The 22,163-nt window shown below is 33.7% G+C and overlaps 2 protein-coding genes across 6 annotated transcripts; one reads left to right on the top strand and one right to left on the bottom strand.

Moving 5' to 3' along the window:
- Positions 1 to 217: 217 nt before the first annotated feature.
- On the top strand, positions 218 to 12,504 carry LOC142617608 (3-hydroxyisobutyryl-CoA hydrolase 1-like). Of its 2 annotated transcripts, none has more exons than XM_075790519.1 (14): positions 218 to 401; positions 896 to 976; positions 2,446 to 2,514; positions 3,044 to 3,107; positions 3,397 to 3,476; positions 3,580 to 3,663; positions 5,170 to 5,254; positions 6,908 to 6,993; positions 8,451 to 8,572; positions 9,022 to 9,082; positions 9,245 to 9,343; positions 11,900 to 12,001; positions 12,078 to 12,119; positions 12,239 to 12,504. In XM_075790519.1, exons 1-14 carry the CDS (start codon positions 363 to 365, stop codon positions 12,374 to 12,376), a joined length of 1,152 nt encoding a protein of 383 aa, XP_075646634.1. In that variant the 5' UTR covers positions 218 to 362; the 3' UTR covers positions 12,377 to 12,504. The 2 variants fall into 2 exon arrangements, with proteins under 2 accessions (XP_075646634.1, XP_075646635.1); XM_075790520.1 differs by having other exon boundaries at positions 246 to 401; positions 2,455 to 2,514.
- A 5,528-nt stretch (positions 12,505 to 18,032) lies between these two features.
- Positions 18,033 to 21,938, bottom strand: LOC142617478 (rust resistance kinase Lr10-like). Of its 4 annotated transcripts, none has more exons than XM_075790357.1 (4): positions 20,958 to 21,938; positions 20,746 to 20,802; positions 20,212 to 20,262; positions 18,033 to 19,408 (listed from the first exon to the last, which is right to left on the bottom strand). In XM_075790357.1, the coding sequence occupies exons 1-4, from the start codon at positions 21,757 to 21,759 to the stop codon at positions 18,291 to 18,293; spliced, it is 2,028 nt and encodes a 675-aa protein (XP_075646472.1). In that variant the 5' UTR covers positions 21,760 to 21,938; the 3' UTR covers positions 18,033 to 18,290. The 4 variants fall into 4 exon arrangements, with proteins under 4 accessions (XP_075646472.1, XP_075646471.1, XP_075646473.1 ...); XM_075790356.1 differs by having other exon boundaries at positions 20,746 to 20,805; positions 20,958 to 21,896; XM_075790358.1 differs by lacking the exon at positions 20,212 to 20,262 and having other exon boundaries at positions 20,746 to 20,805; positions 20,958 to 21,896.
- Between the last annotated feature and the right edge of the window lie 225 nt (positions 21,939 to 22,163).

Here is a 22,163-nt window from a genome sequence, read left to right as displayed (position 1 = left end):
TATATCCAAAATGACCTAAATAATCATATTTGAGTATTTTGTAAAATAATTAATTAAATTTTATCTTATTAAAAAAATTCTTATTTTAAAATTGACCTAAACCAGACCGTTATTTTTGCATAAACAGATATAAAAGTAAAATGCATTCTAATTTTTTTTTAAAAGAAAAAAAAGAAAAAGAAAAAGAAAAAAGAAGATGAAGTAGGATATGAAAAGTCCTCTCGAGAGTTGTCGTTTCTATATATAGGTGAGTTTTAAGGAAATTGGCAAAATCCCAACCGTGAAAGCAACGAACCCCCATACCATACCACCGAGTTTATCAGCACAGCAATTATCACGAATTCACAGAGCGAGACAGAACCATGGCTCCACTCAATTCTTCCAAACCCGACGAACTTCAGGTCTCTCCAATTCTCTCTCTCTCTCTCTCTCTCTCTCAGTTCATTTCCATGCTCTGTTTGGTTGCTGAGAAAAAAATATACAATAATTGAGGAGCAGGGCTTTAAAAACTTCTCTTACCAGCCAAATTCTCGGCAACCAAACAGAGTCTTAGCTTTTGAATATTATAGAAAACATGGGTTTTTTTTTTTTTTTTTTTTTCTGTGATAATATGGTGTTAATGATTTTATTTTTATTTTTAAATTTAATGAATTCATGAAATTGTAGTGTTCAAATAATTTTAAGTTATGCTGTTAATCCGATAATGGGGTGTGAGGAATTTGATTGATTTTATGGAAGTAGTTAGTTTCCTACTGTGAAAGAGTAACTGGAATCATTGAATAAATTACCTTAATAATCGCGGCGGCCTTGGAGATGTCTTAGAGGGCATTTTGATTGTTAAGTTTGCGCGTTTTCGGTACTTATATGTTGTTATTTTTGATTTATTGTTTGACAGGTTCTGGTTGAAGAGAAGTTGTCTGCAAGAAGATTGACATTGAACAGGCCTAAGCAATTGAATGCCCTCTCATTTCAAATGGTATCACGCCTAACTTACTTTTCGATCATGTGTTTTTCCTGCATTATCATTTATATTATGCATTTTCATTGAAATATATGTATGCATGTATGTATGTGTATAAGTTTTCCTTTGTGCTTTTCTGCTTGTGTATATGCTTTTATTTGTTGCTGGCTACACCACTTTATATGAGAGGATCTAGTTTATGATAGCAAAACTGCATTTATGAATGTACCGTCTTCTCTTAAATCACCCCATAATTATTCTTTCTGGGTCTTTATATTATTTCGAATATCAAATGATGTTCCACTTGAATTTATTGAATACCCCCACTCAAGTCCTACCAGTTGAGGCTTTTACCCTCTTAATCAATAGAAAAAATATCCCACCCTCTTGCACATTGCAACTGTAGGAACAAGAAAAAAAGAAGAAGAAGAAGAAGAAGAAGAAGAAGTTGGAGTGGGGTTTATACTATATGAACATTGGGTATCTTTTCTTTTCAGGAAAATTTCCATTAAATAATCATGCAAACGTAGGTTGGTTTTTTTTGGAGAAACAGACATATGGTTGAATGGCATTATTTGGTGCAATTATTTTTCTTCAGGAAAAAAATGTAAAATTTTATAGTGGATATTGTTATTTTTGGCGTTTTCTTTCTATCAATTCTGGCGAGGATTGTCTTGCAAACCAACCCTTGTTATTCTTATTAACTACAAGCTCAGCTTGTGGTTGGTGCAGAAGTAACTTTATTTTTGATAAAAATTATTCACTCTCTAATCCGATTTATGCATTAGTTTCAAAAGGCAACCTTTGAAGGGGGTCAGTACTGTGAACATTTATCTCTACACATGGTTTTAGTTTCCAGCCACAGCTATAAGTCTGGTTGGTTTTATCAGGTTTAGTTGACATGTCGGAAAGCATTTATTATAGGAAAACTATGCAAGCTTCACTTTTCGGACCCTATACTTTCATATGCCCTAGATTTAGATTTTATTATATAATTCTTTTAGTCAATTATAAATAATGACATAAAATAAATGAAATACGATGGTAGTATGCAAAGCTTTGTCTGCAATATGTGATTCTGTTTCCTTGTTTGAAAATTGATGGACTCATTAATATTTTGAATTAATTTCTGGAATATGGATGATTCCCATTTCTACTCCTTTGGGTGGATCAACCTTATTCTGTTTCTTTGTTCTTTTAAATGTAAATGCCCTTTTCTTACTTTTTGGTATGTCAACCACAACTTTACCTGGGAAGTTTTTGCCATTTTCAAATCTTGTTATTTTGGTTTTTCTCATCCCATTTTGCGGTCATGATACTCTGTTTTTTGTAATATAATAATATGCATAACTATTTCAATAGGGCAATACTTGTGCATGCATGTGATAGTGTAAACGAAGTAACCAATTTGCTATAATATTTTATCCGGAATTTTGTGTTTAATGCTTCTTCTTCTTCTTCTTCTTCTTTAATAAACATTCTAGATTTCTCAGCTATTGGATCTTTTCATTGCCTACGAGGAGGATTCTAATGTGAAGTTGGTAATACTCAAGGTATGTCCATTCTAAGAGACTATCTTCATGTCTTATATTCAAATTGCATTGGAAATAAATCAGAAAGACAGTCGCATCTTTCTGACACTTTATTTTGGCAGATCTTCACAAATGTATATGCAGGTACATGGCAGTGCATATTACATTTAATGAATCATTGTGATTGTTGTTTTGTTATACATGTTGTTAGGATTTTGTCCTTTAATCCTGCGATTTTTTTTTCTAAAAGCAACCTTCTTATGGTTGAAGAACTTAAGGTTGTTAACTTGCAAAAGTTGAAGAACTTAAACTTCATTTAGTTTAGTTGTAAATTCGCCTTATAAAAAAATTTGTAAATTTACTTAGAATAGCCAGTAAAGATTGTTCATATGCTCAAGTTTTATGAAAATTTCTTGTGCATATATGATACATAGGTGATTTGATTTGTTTAACTAAAGCTTATAAGTCAAAAATTCGACATACTTTCTGTTGTTTCAGCCTTGCAGAGAAAGCAAACTGACTTCATGTCCTCTGTGGTCATATTTTTTAGGGAAAGGGAAGAGCATTTTGTGCTGGAGGTGATGTTTCAGCAGTTGTTCGTGATATTGGTGCAGGTATAGGCTCTTGTTATTGCTCATTGGACCACCTCACTGATCCTTAACATCTAGATTATTAATGACCTACCACCCAGATAAGGTTCACTCTTGGTTGATATGAATCATCTTCTTCTTAAATTTTCTGCTAATGTTCTTTCCCTTTAATGGTTCTGTGGAGTGTTTCAGTCATCTCTTCTTTAGAAGATGCTCAAAGTTTTATGCAAATGTCAAGTATTTATTTTTTTAAGATGTAAAGGACATCAATGAAAATGCTGTAATACTTTCCCATCATATTTGTATGTATTAGGTAACTGGAGATTAGGTGCAAATTTTTTTTGGAAGGAGTTCATCTTAAATTACATTATGGCGACATATCGTAAACCCCAGGTGACCCAGTTCACTATGAAGTGTAAATTTTAATGTATTTTTAGCATTTGTTATCTGCGTGTATATATTCTTTCTAACTGTTAGCATGCAAACATTGTTGAAGGTTTCAATCCTTCATGGAATTGTCATGGGAGGTGGGGCTGGGGTTTCCATACATGGTAGATTCCGGGTTGCAACAGAGAATTCGGTATGTATCTCTATTGATCACTAGTATAAAGTTATATAGAAATTTAATTTCTCCCTGCAAATGATTATGAATTACACACTTTCCAGCAGTAATGTATTTTAATTATTTTATCTCATTCAATTGATTATTTTCAGTTTTGAATGCACAAAGTAGGGAATTATATGTGGTTGTTTATCTCATGGTTCACTACTTGTTCTTCCCCCTTCCCTTTTTTATTTAATTGTTGCCTGCTAATGGCAATGTTTTTCTTTACTTATTATGCATAATTGTAAGTACAATATTTGCTAAATCTGGGTTGTTATATCATTTTTCATCTTACTTTTTTCAGTATTTAAATAATCTTAATGCTTCCTGAGTCAATTAAAAAAAAAAAGCTGAGGCAAATGGTGAATCAATAGATCATGTTGAATCAGGGGGGTTGACCTGCAGATGAAACTCCTGCCAGGGAGCATCCAATTTTTTAGGAGATCAAATGGGCACCTTGAGAATCTTATTTGAAGACATTGTGCGTACAACAGAGCACTGTTTGGCCTTAACCTTGTGTTTCTAAGTTTTGGAAATTGGAATGCACTCCTGACGTATTCTACAAGAATTCACCACTCATTTACCCAAAAGGACATTGCATTGTCTCCCACTTAAAATTTTCAAAATTTTTACCTTGGTCTGTAATGACATAGTTTACATATTGGGAAAAGGTCCATAAATGACTTATTCCTCTGGTTGTGGCAATTAAAGTTTCCTTAAGTTTTCTCTTTGCAGATGAGAATATTAAATGATGGTGTCCAAAATCTTCATTCTGCTCGACAATAAGAAATCTTGCTTTAATTTTTTGAATTATTGGCAGAGATGCTTGGATAGTAAACAGAGTTTGTAAAAGTTTGACAAACTGGAGATGTGTAATATACAGAAGTGTTCAATTTGATCTGATTTTGATATTTTTCTGGTCCTGCTTGGGATCTACTATGTGTTTTTATTCTGGAGGTAAAACATTTATCTAGGTAATTTTCATTGTAATGACCAATTGTTGAAGCTTAATCTTTGCTATGGGGCTTAAGCTTCTGGTTTCCTTTCCCCTTTTTTTCTTCAATGCTATCAATTGAAATGTTATCATTCATTTGTCTTAAAGTGGTATGTAACTTTGGTTTGTACATTCTATTTATTGTTGATGTATTCCATACGGATACATGATTTGTATTTACATATAAAAAGAAGGATTGAGTAGTATTGTTTTAATTTAGTAGTTCTAGTTTTCTTGCGTGTGATCATAACAGCACTAAAGCATTGAATCAAATTAAAACTCCAAAACAAGTGTGCTTGGAAAATATTAGTATTAGAATAAGTGACCTCCTAGGAAGTCCTAGTGTTACACCCTTTTACTTTGGATACCTTTTTACTTAACCAAAAAAAAAAAAGTCCTAGTGTTGCACACCTTCCTTTAAAGAAAAAATTTGTAGAAAGAAATAGTAGATCTAGGTTTCTTGGTTAACACGCATTTTGATATTGCAGGTCTTTGCGATGCCAGAAACAGCTTTGGGACTCTTCCCCGATGTAGGTGCCTCTTATTACTTGTCAAGACTCCCTGGATTCTTTGGTAATTGCAGTTACATCATTGATCTATATAGTAACTCTTTTAATACCAAATCTTCCCTGAAAAGGGGGTGAAGTTCGTTTTCAGTAGGATTTTGGTTGTTATATTTCTTTAGCACTAAATTTTCTTGAGTAGTTCAATTCCTATTTGTAGGTATTAGTATGTATGACTGACTGATACTATTGTGAATTAGTAGTATTGGTGAGAGTATCATATGTGCTTGTTATCATGGTATGAGACAAGTTACCGAGAGAGGTGCATAATCTGTAGGTTGGGAAACTCATGGGGATTAAAAATTCTTAGCACAAAAAGTAATAGAAAATTAATAAAGAAAGAAAGGGGGAAAAGGGATCAAGCACTTAAAAGGGTGGTTACAGCTCACTGAAAGTGAAAATAATGAAAATGGAGACTGAAGTACTTATTGTTAAAAAAATAATAATAATAATAAATAATAAATAAATAAATAAAACTGTTGACTGAAGTAGTTAAAATGAATCATATCTTAGAGTTAACCTAGGATCAACAGACCATTATGGGTATTGGTTCTTCAAACCATGCAATTAATCTACTAGAAAACTTAAGTTTTATTAATTCTTCAGCAATTATGAACAGAATACTAGGTATTTTGACTTGCAATTTGGATGAACTCCAGACCGCTGTTGATGATATCCTTATAAAAATTAATTTTAAAAAACTTGTCTTTTTCCCTAAAGTTATTGACATTTGACAATAAGTGGAAGGTTTAAATAATTACAAAGAAAGAAAAAATTGGAAGAATTCTCAGATCTAGACAAAGTTAGAAGTGTTTATCCGAAGTCTTCTCTACTTACTGACTCTGAATTTAAAATTATGCATTGTGGGACGTAGGTGATTAGTTGGTTCATTAAAAATCTGCCAGTGCCTTCTTTACGCATACATTTTGTCAAATATTGGCCAGAAGGGAAAAGAAAAGGTGGTTGATGGATTTTCAAATGAGTATTAGAATTGATTAGGTGTGGTTGTGTCTATTCTTTAATATGTGATTTGATGATGTGGCATATTGGGATTGCAGGGTGTAAAACTTGAGTTTTATTCCACATCCTTATAGAATTTAATCTCATTTAGGCTCTGTTTGGATACCGCTTATTGCTAAAAACTGAAAACTGAAAACACTATAGCAAAATAATTTTAAATGTGTGAATAGCGTTGTGAGACCCAGTTTTAAAGAAAAATTTGCTGAAATCTGTACTTGCGGGTCCTGTGAATAGTGCATGGACCCACATAAAAAAATGCAGACATGCGGTCTGCCGCTATCCAAACCCAGCCTTATTATATTGTAATTTTTTTAAATTTTTTATTTAGAATATATATAAGTTGTTGGTATAAGCATTCTATGTTTCTAAAGAAAAATTAGCAGCAGGTTGCATCTAAGCTTAAAAGTGTCACAAAGTGGTCTTTACATCTTTTTATGCTTATCTTCTTCCCTCTACTTTATGAAATATTTTGCATTGTTTTGTTATACTCATGACCTTTTTTTTTGGTAACCTTTTCTCTCCCTTCCCCTTCCCTTCTTCTACATGCATATCTTTTTGCTTATGTTCTTGCTACTTTCATGAAGTTATAGATTTAGATATCATTTGTACTCGGATATTCATTATAATTCTAAATCATTGACAGGAGAATATGTTGGTCTTACTGGCGCGAGGTTGGATGGTGCTGAAATGCTTGCATGTGGGCTTGCAACTCACTTTGTCCCCTCAAAGGTAGTACTCCATCCTACTTTAAATATTTGATTTTAGGTATAGTGCTCACAATTATTATGAAGGAAAAAGATACACTTGTTTGGTTGAAGAATAGTTGAAAGCAGTAACATGCATCAGCATGCTTTTGTTGGCATGTGGAGACTGTACATGCACATTATGATTTATTGTATCTTTTTCCAAGGACTATTTTTAATGGTTTTTTTTTTTGGGGGGGGGGGGGGGGGGGGGCGCGAAGTAAATTAGTGATCTACATTATACATACATATCTGTACTATACTTTTCTATGACGAGGGTGCACATCCTTTCTTAAGGTGAGGGTGTCAGTTACCAGAAACATAAAAAATCAAATTTGCCAATGAGCTCTTACTTAAATGGCAGCTCCTTTTTCTGTAAGAACGGTATGGATCACAAAGCAATGGGTTTGAGACCCATTGCATGTATTTATAACTTTCCAATAAAAAATGAAAACCATAGTCTCCTCCTCCAGCCTTCATTCTCCCCTCTTTTGTGTTTCTCAATATTAACATCTCTAAAAAAGCCACAACCAGGCCTTTAGTTTGGTACATTCCCCTCATTCTTAATAATCCAAATCTATTCTCTCCATTAAATGTGAGTTTTAATGTGAAATTTGTCATGATTTCTCATTGATTTTTATAAGCACAGATGAAGTTCTTGTAGATAAGAGCCACAAGGTTGAAATGATTGTGCTGTAAATGACAACATATTGCCAAAAGCATTTTAGGTTGTAATGGTAGCAAGCTTCGTCTCTAATGCTCTTACAATGTTCCAGAAGCCATTCTTGTACGATCCCACAAGCTTCGTATGTAATGTCTTACAAGAGACTTCTTGCTAGTATATGTATATGTGCGACATACTTTGCATTTTATGTAGTTTTAATTTTTCAAATAGTTGCCTCTTTTAATATGGCAAGGAGCTTTCAAATTAAAATTCAAGGAAATGTCATTTGTAATAGTCATTGATTTGCATTTGATTGGGAAATCAGGTTTTCAAAGGTACAAAATAAAATTATATGTGCTGAAACGTTGATAATGGGTTTTTCTTAAGTCTAGAATGTACTTTCTTTAGCTAACTTGGGTGTCCAAAGCTCTTGGAGCCCCTGACTATTCTCCTGGGTGTGTGTAGTCCCCTACCCCACTCATACCAAGTAATTACAGGTAGGAATCTCTTGAATGGTCCCTAGCTAGCCTGGGACCTCATAGATCTCATGAGGACTTAAGAGCCACTAGATCAACCCCTTGGGGCTAAGTGTAGGATATACTTACAATCCCTACTTTCTCTTTGAAGAGTTATCCTCTAAAATCTTTTGGCTCATGCCATTAACATGAAATGCTATGCATGTGTAGTCCTCACCTTTCTGTTTCTCTGCCAAATGTTTTATTTTTAATTTGCAATATTATGGCATTTGAATGCCTTATGTGTTTTTGATTATTGGCCAGAGGTTGTCTTTGTTGGAAGAAGCACTGTGCAAGGTAGATTCAAGTGATCCAACCATAGTCTCCGCTGTGATTGATGAGTACTCACAGCAACCTTATATGAAAGAGCAAAGTGCATATCACAGGTTATTTCTGCTTTCATAATTGTAAATATTATTCTTTTTGTAATGGCCTCTACAGTTTTTATTCACTTAAATGCATTGTTCTAGTTAATGGCCTCTACATGTTTTATTCATTAAACTGCATTCCATGCATGCAAAGGATTTTTAATAATTATGATGTCAAGGAAATGAAGTTAACTCCTCTCAATGAATTTTCATATGAAAAAAGCTTAATTGATTTATTTCTATATGTATCATCTTAACATACAGCGATAAATGAACTATATCTCACAGATTAAGTGCTAGACAATTCTATCAGAATAGTTTTTGTATTAAAGAACTAATGTTTTCATTTTTGAAATGCAAACCTATGCTTCTGTCCAAGATCCTCAAATTTCTAATTTTTTTTTTTTTTAATAATATTTTCTTGATTAACTCCAATCCTCAGTTTTTCCGTGGTCACTTGGCTACAGATTGAATGTCATTGATAGGTGCTTCTCTCGAAGAACAGTTGAAGAAATTATATCTTCCCTTGTAAGTTAATAATATTAAATTTTGTGTGTTGATAAAATGAATTTGTTGTTGTCTTGTAAGATGTCTTCTAATAGTTTACTAGTGCTTTGAGTAATATTCTTTTACTTTTGGTGTTTGCATGTTACCACTTGCCTGGTAATGGTCTTGTTCTGGCTGTTTTAGGAAAAAGAGACCTTGAATAAGAAGGATGATTGGATCTCTGCAACACTCCAGTCACTGAAGGGAGCATCTCCAACGAGCCTTAAAATTTCTCTGAGATCGGTAAGGGAGCAGTAAGCATTCATACCGCCAATCCAGTCAGCATTTAATCGTTATATAATGATTAACATGTGTAGTTGTGTTTAAGATATTCATTATGTGACACACTGCATGTATATTCTTATCTACAACCTCTGATTGGTTAACTTAGATATTGTTGTTAGCATCAGATAAAAAAGTTCAATGATCTAACGGAAAATAGGACCCCGCTTAAAATGAGAGATATAATGATGGCGTGATTCTCATAGTTTAAGTAGGTTAGATGATATGTTACCATGTGCCCCACTTGGGACTGCAACAGAAGCAACCGATAATGCCTTCGAGTTCTATCTGTTGCTATTTGTCATCCATGGAGACAAGACATGGCTTTTATGCAATAAGGACACACCAACACAACAAACGTCTGAATGTAGGACATTAATATCTAACGCGGTATATTTTATAGTGGGCAGGACACAGCATGATAGAGACACAATAGTGACTATACGAAATTAGTATTTATCTTAATAGATATCCTAAGGGCAAAGGTTTGTCTAGAGAAGAAAAAATATACACACACATACATACATACATGCCTCTTCTTGCTTCATAGAAGCTCTTACTATGTCCAAGTTTTTCTTGTTTTAAAGAAAGCATAAAAAATTATGTGGCTTCTCAAAACTGTAGAGTATAAATCTTCACTATTAGGAAATAAATGAATTAGTATAAATCCTCATTTTTAGGAAAGAAATGAAATATGCCAATATGTCTTTTCCCAATTTCTCCTTATTGAGGCGTGTTGGCCTTATTTTTCTTTTCTCAATTTCTCCTCTCTTTTCTTCTTCTCCTTGTTGTGGTACTGTCCATGGATATTGTTCATGCAGTGCTTGAACAACATAAAATTCTCTCTTTTCCTTCTTCCTTACAAGCCCAAAGCAAGCCCTTTCTTTTTCCTACCAAAACCCTAAATCCCTATATACTTTCTTCTACCATATAGCCATCAAATGACTCATCAAACCACCTTTTAATTTTTAACACAACCCCATAAACCTTTCTTTAAAAATTTCAAACCCTAGATCTACAAATTCTCCTCACCCTAAACCCAAACATATGTCGATAAATTCTAAATTTTCCCTAATCTGTGATGTCTGACTCTGTTTGTTCTCGTCATCTAATTTTTTGTACTACAAGTAAAGATGTGCAGTTTGTGCTGAGGATAATTTGGTGCACCAGTGAGATATAATCCATAGGTGTCCATCATTACATGTTCTGTTAGAATGTAGCCCTGTGGGATATTCATTAATTGCTCTAATTATTTACGGTATACAAAGCTATCATTGGTGGCAATTTCTGAAGCATTGAAATTCAATTTTCAGAATTATAACCGTGAAAGTGGTTGACAACTGAAAAAAGTGCCCTTTTTCAAGGGATTTCTTTATAATGAGCTCAAAGGTTTTAAACAAGTGATAAGTGCAACAAGAACCTATATAAAGTTGGCAAAAGGGGACGCGGTGGCATCTGTTTTCTTTTGGACACTAAAATATTCAGATTACCCATGTTGGAATACAACACTAACTCTTATCGACAAGTGTTATAATGAGCTAAAAGGTTTTAAACAAGTGATAAGTGCAACGACCTTCCGTCAAACGTGTAATCAACGAGAGAATCTCTGACTAAATGGAAGAAGGATAACTTCTTGAGCTGGACTTTTTATCTACTTTTAGATAATGTTATGAAAAATTACCTCTTAATACTTAAAAATGGGCCAAATTGAATGCTCAAACAAATCAAGTGTTTTTCATTTCTCTCTTGAAGAATCAATTGAAAAGAAAAATAGATAAGGCTTTGTTTGTGTGTATTGTTTATGAAATTAATTTGACGCCTAGATTGTCATCTGCACCTAGCACATATGACTTGTGACATAGTTTGGCACTGTTCAATCAGGAATCAGGATGTGCTATGGCCATTGGAGAACATTTGAGTTAACTATTTTAGCCACCGTGGGGTGGGGATTGTGGTAGAATTTGAAGGAACAACCAGAAATGTATAGATAATCAAGTTGGATCCTAAGAAAGAGAATGTCCTGCACTCCTGCTATTATGATTCTTTTTTTTGTTTCATAGGCCAATATAAGTTTTGTTTTGATCAAAAGTAAATAATGGCCTTGTACCTTTTGCCTGCTTTTTTTGCATAAAGAGAATGACGCAGATCGGTTGATATGCACAGTATAGTTGTAATAATAGTTATAATAATAGCACAATGGTTGATCTTTCTTACTTATCAAAAAAAAAAATTTATAGTACATAAAATATTATCACTATGTGCAAGAGAGCATATCATTTGAAGTTTGAAGATAGAATGTGGGGGTTATCTGACATATGATCTCCTCTGTTGTATGGTTACCACCATTAAAGATATATGATACACCTGGATCTATATAAATGTGTGGCCCTGTTGAAAATAGCAAGTGGAACATCTGCAAGAATATTTATTTCCCTCAATAACTTTATAAATGTAGACAAAACGAAGTTGTCTCATGAGCTTGTTTCCGGTTAATGTTTATTCTCTGCTTGCAAACAGATTAGACAAGGAAGGCTCCAAGGTGTTGGTCAATGCCTTGTTCGTGAGTATAGAATGGTTTGTCATGTCATGCAAGGAAAAATCAGCAGGGATTTCTTTGAGGTTTCATCTTACTCATATTTTTCTTCTCCTAATTTCTTCTTTTGAGGATGATTTAAGACCTCCCCTTTTACTGTAGGGCTGCAGAGCTATACTGTTGGATAAGGATAAGAACCCAAGGGTAGATATGCATTCTTTTTCTGTATCTTTATCATTTTAGATTTCTCACTCAATGATTTTCATAAATATAGATTGTTGTTGGTTTATTTTTCTTATTTCATCTTATGCTCTCTCTCACAGTGGGAGCCCTCTAAATTGGAGTTTGTTAGTGACCGTATGGTTGACTCATACTTCTCTAAAGTGGATGATGAAGGCTGGGAAGATCTAAAGTTCCCTGCAAGATCTAATTTGCATGTATATGCCATTGCAAAGCTTTAATGCATGAAGGTGAAAAATGGGGAAATGGATGTACATTTTGAATCATAATAAAATGGATATCAACCTAATGTGTAGAGACATTTATTTGACAACAATAATAATCTCATTAACTTTGTCCTTTTGGCCAATCCTTGTTCATAACGCCAATTTTAGTTGATGTTAAAATTGCAGAATATACTATATAGAACGCAAATTTCCAATATACCCTTGAAATTGTTTTCACCAGTCATTGCAAGAACAGGAACCTTCCTAGTTATTTTTCGTTTGTAAACCTTGGAAATAAGTTTAAATGTAGAATGGCAGTTGGAGCAGACCCTGAGGTTCTTTAAAATAAGTATCTTGGCCCCTGGTTGTGTTTTCAACAAAGCATAAGAAATTGCCAGTCTTCTATGTAGAGAAATTGAGAGCCCGGTTGGTCATAGAGTTCAAAAATTGTTGTTTAAAAAGATGTGAAAACTGTGGTTTAAAAAGTATTGTTGAAAAACATGTTTTTAGTGTTTATAAAACAAAAAAATGTGTTTAGTATCATGGTTTAAATAACATTTTTCATTGTTCAAAAAACATAAATGTGTTTGGTATGTGTGTAATTTTGTAAAAAAAGCTGACCAAAGTACAAAATAAATATATGTATTTTTTTTAAATCAGGAGAGAGAATACATCATATTCCCTAGGGGTGGCAAAATTTGACACGACCCGCGAACCCGACACGACACGACACGAAATTAGCAGGTTATGGGTTGAGGCTTAACGGGTTCGTGTCATATTCGGGTTGACACGACTAACCCGTTTAATAAATGGGTTGGGTTAGTGTTGAACACATAGAACCTGTTTGACCCATCTGACTCGTTTAATTAAATGATATTTTACCAATATACCCTTCAAACTCTAGGTATATAAACTTATTAATTGTTGTGATTTATTTTCTTTGACATATTGTAATTGATTATTTGTGATATTGAGATATGCTTTAATTTTGAATGATTATTTGTGATGCAGTTACTCGTTAGTTCTGAATTTTATATTAAAAATATTTATTTGTTTGTTTTTTCATTAATTTTTATTTTTCATTTTGATAAAATCTGATAAACAGGTCAACACGACTGGCCCGTTTAATAAATGGGTCGTGTTAGGGTTGAGAAATCTTGACCCGTTTAATAAACAGGTCGGGTTAGTGTTAACCTATGTAGTCGAATACTCATGACTTGACACGACACGAACCCGACACGCGAACACGAATTGCCACCCCTAATATTCCCATTGCTCCTCTCTTTCCTTCTTTATCCCTTCTCTTCCCTGAGAGCAGAAAACCAAACCCACGCACAATCCTCATCTCCATCGACGCCTCAAAAGATCCACGGCTGAGCTTCACGTTCCTCGGATCTCATCTCCACTGTTAGCACTCCAAGACCTAGCAACTAATCGAGCTTTTGTTGCTGTCAACCCATCATTTTTTGTGAGGATTTATGCCGCTGGGTTGCTTTGATTGTGTGGGTGAGGATTAATGGCGTTGGGTCGATGAGGGGAGTTATGGAGGTGGGTGAGATTAATGCCGCTGGGTTGCTCTAACTGTGTGGGTGAGATGAAAATCTTGGTACCAAGTGCAGATGGATTTGGCGTGAAGAGATGGTCAGAATAGAGGAGACAATGCTTGAAAAAAAGCTGACCAGGTGGGCCCATAATAGTGTTCAAAATAATTACCCAATTGCCATTGAACACTAGTGTTTGTTGTTTAAAAACAGGTTGGAGGTGATTTCCAAACAATCATTTTAAACATGAGTTTTTGAACAATGTTTTTCAAGCAACCCCTGAATACGAATGGTCCACCAAACGTGTTTTTTTGATTTTGGACGCTAGTGTTCACTGTTTAAACACTGAACACTAATGTTTAAAACGGGTGACCAAACGGTGCTTGAATTTTCCGTTCACTGCAACTTTTGAAGTTTCTGCAACGTAACATAGCCAGCCAGTTTCAACTTTTGAGTCATTTGATTTAGCATTAGGTTCTGTAGATTCTGGATGAGAACGATCTTCGATGCATGAAAACAAAACGTGGATTCCATCATTTTATGGTTCAGGATATAGCAAAGTGTCTGGCTGCTTCCTCCCCTAACTTCACATTTTTAAACACTGCATGCAGCAAGTACGCTTCTCCAGATTGCCCCATTTGGTTTTATGGGCATTTTTTTGATGAGATCTAAAGCTTCCACCAAAAGTCCTGCTCTACATAAAAGATCAACCATGCATCCATAGTGCTCCAACTTAGGACTTATTCCATGTTCTGTCCTCGTGTTGAAATATTGCCTACCTTCTTGAATCAACTCTGCACAGCTGCAAGCTGATCATACTCCAATAAAGGTTATATCATATGGCTGAATGCATGTCGTTATCATCAAATGAAATTGAGCCAAGCAAATGAAGAGCAAGTAATTGGATCATAGCATTCCAAGAGACTACATCTTTTGCTGATATATATATATCAAATCAAATTCTCCACGAGCATTGTCTATATCTCCTGATTTGAGTACATTTCAATTAATGAATACTTGAAACTTGTAGAATGCTATAGTTTAACCATCTTGATATATTTCATGGATCCAAATCCCCAAATCTAAAAATCACCAAGTTGAGCAAAAGCTGTTAGTGTTGCCAAAATGTAGATATGGTGTCTGTTGAAAACAATGTAGATACGAGTGCATGTGTATATGTAGAAAACGTGTATCTATACCTAATCCTTACGAGATGTCTTGTGTGTTGAGTGCCGCTTTTGCTTTTCTGATGAGTCTTTGTCTCTGAAACTGAAATGGTTTTTCACTTCGAAAATCAATCTCATGTGAGCTGGACCTCGTGTCATGTTCTACAATGATTCTATGAATAATCTTCTTCTTTTTTTTTTTTTTTAATCTCATTTTAATATTATGCTAGTTTATATTATAATATTATATTGTTTTGCATGGATGAAAATATCCCAAGAGGTATGCTTTGGTGCCGATGTGGGTTCTTTTTGTGTGGGTTTTTGCATGTACCATTAAAAAAAATAAACTTATTCAAATGATTTTTCTTTTTTTGAGAAAAGGTTAGAAATGAAACAAAAATTTAACAAAAACAAACACCTAAGTTAAAAGATTAATGCTACAAACAAAATAGCTTTTATAGTAGGTCTCTCAATTGTTGAGTTGACTGATTATTATTGATTTTTATATGTACCCGTTATTTTTTTTTTTTTTCATCCACCATTAATAACTTGTCACCAAAGACAATTGTGAAATTGATTGTTTCTCTAAATTTACTAAACTTAAAATGAATGATTCATGCTCGTAGGATTGAGTTGGACTTGCTTGACATGGAGGCACCCAAGCTAAAAGACATCCAGTACAAATAATTTGTCGATTAAGAGCGGATTCAGATCTTTGAAACCTGATCTTCGTGGGTTAATTGATAGGCTTCTCGTTTGAAGCCTAGTATTATTGATTTGCCTCTCTGCCATTATATACTTCTAATTGAAGTAAATCTGCTTCAAATCTTATATCTTCGTTTGATTATTGTGCTTCAGATCCAAAGTTAGATTTACATTTCATTACTTCTTTGAAAAACTCCAAGCTATTTTTTCCTCTTTTCGTCTCTCATTTTAATTCTTTAAAATGTTATATTGTCTACATGAATATCAAATATATATATATATATATATATATATATATATATATATATATATATATATATAACATCAATAATACCGTTACAATTGAAAATCTCTGTGTGTAAGCACAAGTTACAAGTTAGTTTCATTATAATTGCACCATGCAATTATTGATTGAGATCTAAATCCAATTATTAATTATGCCATATGCAAAATTATATAGAGGACTCATGACTTGCTAGCTACAAGAGGGTGCTGATTTTTCTAGTCAACAAATAATTTTTCTCTTCTATTTGGACGATGATCCTTTCTAAATTCTAAATGTCTAATCAATCACTCTCTATTTGTACACTTATTGCAATTATCGCAATTACGAGCCCCTTTGATAAGAGATTTTTAGTAACATTATTGTTGTTTTGTGAAAATACGTATAGGTAAAAAAGTGTGTAAAAATACGTGTAATATTGTTTAAAAACTAAAAACTATTGTTTAAACAATGGTACCAAACATTATCTCAAACATCAATTGTCATTGTGGTCACCGAGAACCATATCTTCTTCAACCAACTACCAACTAGAACATATTTACTAGTCTTGGTAAACTAGAACATAAATCTTATGTCCCATACACCTTAAATATCTTCTCTAAACTCTGCATATTGCAATTGGACACCCGTAATTGAATAGCCGCACTGTCAAATTGGTTGTTTTTATACCCAACTAAGTGCTCTGTTATGCCCTAGTTATCTAAGGAAAAATTAGAAACTTAAAAAGGATATATAGGAATCATGGAAAGGAAGAAAGAATCATCCTACATGTTGCTTCAACTAAATTGGCTAAATAAGTATTATTATTATTATTTTTTTAAAAGTAATAATTGTTAAAATATTTTGTGTAGATTGTTTATGCGATAAAGGGTGTGAGCTTGTGTTTTAAGACTTGTTTCATCTTGAAAATTTTCAAAGTCTTTTGAAAATATAAAGTAACACAAAGGCCAACAAATAAAACAATTTTGAAAATTTATGGACATGTTTTTTAGAACACTTTAAATATTAGAAAATTTATGGACATTCAAGAACATGTGCGCATGTGTAGTGTACTTGACCATGTGTGCGTGATTTTTTATATTTTTTATTTCTTAAATAATTGGATAACGAACTCCTTAGGTTAGGAAAATTATCAATTTAAAGAAATAGTTTTTAACATGCCTCAAAGTTACATTATTTTTTGAATAATTATCAAAGTTACATTAAAATGTCACTAGATCCCATAATGTGCACGGTATTGACTAAAACTTTTTGCTAAGAAAACATTAAGAACACCCACCGTGGTGCTCAAAGCCTCAAACCCACTACACAAGGTTAAGAGCCTTGCGCTCTACCAACTGAGCTAGACGGGCTTGGTTTGTCATTGACTAAAACTAAGATATGACAAATGGAGCGGTAACATTTTGGCCATTTCTCATGTTCAGTCAATTTCATACTAGCTCTTTTTCTTCTCTTCTTTTTTTCCTTCTCATGGAATTTCATATTACCTATTGGATTCCCTTGAAAACATGTTATCAGAATTGAATAAATGAAACTTCCTTTTCCTTTTCCAAAGTCCCTAAATTGATATGAATCAAATTTAAAGATTAATTTATTAATCTAATTTTTTTAATGATATATACTTTTTTTGGGGGGTGGGGGGGGGAGGTGTAAAATGATAGATGATATAAGTTCATAAAAAAGACACCAATTTGTTTTAATGTAAACAAGATTCAAATTATGTCGCTTATTTGAGAATATGAATTTTTCCCAATTAAGCTAATTGAAACTTATTATTTTTTTCTTTTCAAAATTTGATAAAGGTTATGGGAAGGGAATTTTTACTATACATATTTTCGTTGGTAATGCAAGAAAATATCAATTAAGTAACAAAGTTTGTAATGAATTTAATAACTATTTAGAAAGCTATTTAAGGGTGAAAGGATGTATCATAAGTACATCAGGCGAACTTTTTGTTCTACAAATTTTTGAACTACTTGATTTCAATTGATCGATCTTGATTTCTCTTTACCAAAAATCTCTAGACTTGCATAGTGATGGCATTTATCAGACTTTGTCTTTGATTACACCACATGATTACAAATGACATTGAAAACAAGAACATTAAAACTTTGTCATTACAAGTAAACTTTTGTAGAGATTACAAGCAAACTTGTTGAGGAATTAGCCAACACCTAAAATTCCTGAAACTTTCACATGTAAATCAGCCTACTGACATATCAAATTCTTTGCATTTAAAATTGAGATGATTTACTTGATTCACTTGATTGAATTGATGAGCAAGTTGGATATAAGTCGTCTCTTACATCCCCTAGAGATGATAGGAAAGGCTTGGAAGGCATTTGTGAGCATTCAATTTCTCCATCAAGCATTTCTACAACTTTATTCATTGAAGGTCGATCGCTAGGCTTCATTTGTATGCACCGTAATGCAACTATGATCATCTTCTTAATTTTTTCCTTCTCCCCCTCTGTTGCATTTTCCATTACTATGTCATTTCCTTCGCAAACTTGGTCATAGACCCAAGTTGGAAAGTAAATTTGGCTTGAGTGGTCAACAAATTTATTAAAGTTCTTTCTTTTGCTTGCCATTTCCAATAATAACATGCCGAAACTATAGACATTAGCTTTATAAGAGACGCCTCCAATGTTCTTATAGAACAACTCTGGGGCCATATATCCTAGTGTTCCTCTTGCAGCAGTCAAAGAAACTATGCTATCATCTGGAGGATATAGTTTTGCTAGCCCGAAATCAGAAACTTTTGGGATGAAGTTCTCATCAAGAAGAATATTATGAGGCTTGATATCAAAATGTAGAATTTGCATGTCACATCCTTGATGTAGATATTCAATCCCACGACCTACTCCAACAGAAATCTCATATATTTTCTCAATACTTAAAGGGATACTGCTTTCTTGAGAAAAAATGTATTTGTCGAGAGAACCATTAGGCATAAATTCATATATAAGAGCATGCTTTAGTCCCTCAACACAAAAGCCAATGAGTTGCACAACATTTGTGTGGTGAATCCTTCCAATTGTTGCAACTTCACTAATAAAATCTTGGCCATTGGATTTGGACTTATCCAACATCTTTATAGCTACAAGATGACCACTTCGAAGCTTTCCTTTAAATACAGAGCCATAGCCTCCTTCTCCCAATTTCTCCGTGAAACCGTTGGACATCTTCTTAATTTCTGAGTAAGAGTACCTTATGGGCATGAGGTTATTGTGGCTTTGCAAAAACTCTTCAATTGCGTCGTACATTGATAAATTCCGCTTACGCCATTTATAAATAAAAAATGCAACCATAAATGGACTCCCAAGTACAACTTTTACTGCAAGGTGTGCCACTGCAGGATCATCATCGAAAAACCCATTAGAAACGAGTGATGTTGCTACACCGTTGTCAACTAGTTAATTCAAGTCCTTTTGCTGCAAGGTGTATCACTGCATGCTAAATTCTTTTTATTAAGCGTAAATAGGCTTTGTTTCAAGTGTACGTAGTATCTTTATCTGTCTCCACTACTAATTATTTATGATAACTTACATAATTTCTCATATTTTTTGGGGTTGGTTTCAAATTATATATACAAAATTTAAAATAGTAACTGAAACAACAAACTTTTAAATAAATTCACTCTGCCCCCTCATTGAATTATTATTAACAAAAACAAATGGAAATTCATCTAATTTATATTTAAAACGTATGGATATCACAAATGCTTCCATGTGAATCATATAAAACATTTAGCACAAAAGAACTTTCAAAATTATTTTAAATAATCCTAGCAAATAAATACAGTCTAATGACGATCTGATCGTTTTGTGAGGGTTTTTTTTTTTTTTTTTTTTTTTTTTTTTTTTCTGGTAATAAAATATCACTTTGTAGTGTTGATTTGTGACGGGTCTTTATGCGCAATTTATTTGATTCTTCAGAACATTCAGTTGACAACGATCTTTTTGAGGGAGAAATTGAAACAATTTAAAAAATGTAGGACTTTAATTGAAACTTTTCAAACAACCGGATTAAATCTAAATTCACACTGATTTGAACTATAAAGAGAATTGTGTAAAGGTTGGCCAATTATTCTTCATCCTTCTTTTTAGAAGAAATGATCATGCAAAAAGAAAGAGGAAAGTAAGAAGTTCTCACTGATGAGGAAGATCAATATCTGATAAGAACCATAAAAAACGAGAGGAACAGCTGAAAAGGAAAAAAAAAAGAAAAAAAAAAAAAAAGAAAATCCATTAAAATCAAAATAAGTTAAAGGCCAGATTAGAAACTGTACATAAACGGCTAAACTCTTAACATTATCAATTGCGCCATGCTTCAATTTTTTTTCTACGCCTCTATGCATGGTAGATTAGAAATAATCTCATGCATCAACATCCTCCTCTCATCGTAATAAGTAAGTTCAAGACTCTGTGGTTCACACACTATATATATGGCAAGGAGTATACATATATTCAATAATTCAGATAATTTTTGCTAGTAATTTTTGCTTCAACTTGGCTTGAGCTTTTGATTAAAGCCATATCAACAAACAAGAGTTTCAATAGTAATCGTTTTTTTCTTCATAGTCTCTAAGATCTAAAAGAAGGGGTAAAAGTTGGAAATCAAACACACAACTCGTGGAATTGCATTGTGGAAAAAAAAAAACAAGAACAACTTGTGCCGATGCCTTACCTTCGCATAAAAAATTTCCACGTTTAGGGCAAAAGCTGTTCAGTATGACCTCCAATGCTGCTTTGACAAAGAAAAAGAATATCATCAGCTTTTGTGTTGGGAGAATACAACGATTAGTGAGAGAGATGTGCAAAAGGAAAATAATGGCGGAACATGCATATTTAAATTAGAAAAAGGAAAGTATTATGGCCCTTATCACATTATTTACCCACCATCGAGCTTGCCGGAGCATTGAACATGGTCCGTGTCCTTGAGGTCGCAATAGGCGAACTTTCTTTCGCACATACTTTCACATTTACCTCGGAGCCATGAAATCTCAAAACCATATACCAATTCATTGTGGACATCATTGCAGGATACATTTGGGTCATCATTTCTTGGCCACGATGTCCGAATTATCTTCTCTACTAGGCACGAGTCCGCCACTTCGGTTGTGATCGTTGTACCAACTTTAACATATCTATACCTCTTGGAGTGAGATATATAATTAGAAGAGTTGTCAATGCAAGTAGAAGTGTCCAAATAGTAAGGAGAATACACTGATTTTTCACAGCTCATGAAAACCACACTCCATGATAGTTCAGGATTAATCTCCTGACTCTTCCCATAGGTCCAACTGTTATACAGCTTCAACGTTTTTACCTTCAGCTGATATGCAGATTCAGTACTGAAATTATAGCCATATAAGGAATAACTCGGGGTGGGGAAGTAATTGTCATTGTGTATACCAGAGTCTGCAACCCTGATTGTGTAGTTATTGTAATTGATTTTTTGTACGTAGTATTTTCCAGCAAACAAGTGTAACACCGTTCGATTGTTCTCACATGACAGTTGATACCTTGAGTCGCCGCAGATTTCTGGATCGCTCTTCAATCGAAAAGGAAAGCTTATGTTGGGGATATTGCCACAGGAAGAAGGGGGACAGTAATGATCATTAGCACTGAGTGTTTCATGGACTAGTGCAAGAGCAATAAGGGCTGTGAGTCCTATAGTGAACGCCAATCCTCCTGCCATTGGAGATGGAGAGGAATTTCTTGCACTAGTACATACTAGAAAACTTCCACAGCTAGCTGTGGATGAAGATAATAATATGAACTTGTTTTTATGGTCTTGATGAAAAGTATATTATCTTCTACATGAAAGTAACAAGTAGTTTCCACTTTCCAATGAAAGTTCGCGGCAGTGCTAACGCCAAGAACACAACAAAAATTTCTTGGCGTAAAGATGACGCATGTGCTAACGCCAAGAACACAACAAATTTAAAGATGACGCATGTGCTAACGCCAAGAAATTTTTGTTGTGTTCTTGGCGTTAGCACTGCCACGAACTTTCATTGGAAACTACTTGTTACTTTCTTAAAAAAAAAAGATGACGCATGTGCTAACGCCAAGATGAAGCATCTTGGTAAGTTATTTGAC

This window comes from Castanea sativa, chromosome 11 (genome assembly GCF_040712315.1).
Source record: "Castanea sativa cultivar Marrone di Chiusa Pesio chromosome 11, ASM4071231v1".
Lineage (NCBI taxonomy): Eukaryota > Viridiplantae > Streptophyta > Magnoliopsida > Fagales > Fagaceae > Castanea > Castanea sativa.
Note: the sequence above shows the minus strand (reverse complement) of the source record. Positions and strands in the feature narration are given on the sequence as shown.

Bases quoted from the DNA above. Each gene is read 5' to 3' on its own strand.
- LOC142617608 (XM_075790519.1), top strand. From the start codon at position 363: ATGGCTCCACTCAATTCTTCCAAACCCGACGAACTTCAG. The intron at 3,108-3,396 runs GTATAGGCTCTT...TGTATGTATTAG, and splicing joins TGTTCGTGATATTGGTGCAG to GTAACTGGAGATTAGGTGCA. The intron at 12,120-12,238 runs GTAGATATGCAT...TCTCTCTCACAG, and splicing joins ATAAGGATAAGAACCCAAGG to TGGGAGCCCTCTAAATTGGA.
- LOC142617478 (XM_075790356.1), bottom strand. From the start codon at position 21,759: ATGGCAGGAGGATTGGCGTTCACTATAGGACTCACAGCCCTTATTGCT. The intron at 20,806-20,957 runs GTGGGTAAATAA...TCTTTGTCAAAG, and splicing joins ATGCTCCGGCAAGCTCGATG to CAGCATTGGAGGTCATACTG. The intron at 19,409-20,211 runs GTGAGAACTTCT...ATGATCCTGCAG, and splicing joins GATATTGATCTTCCTCATCA to TGGCACACCTTGCAGTAAAA.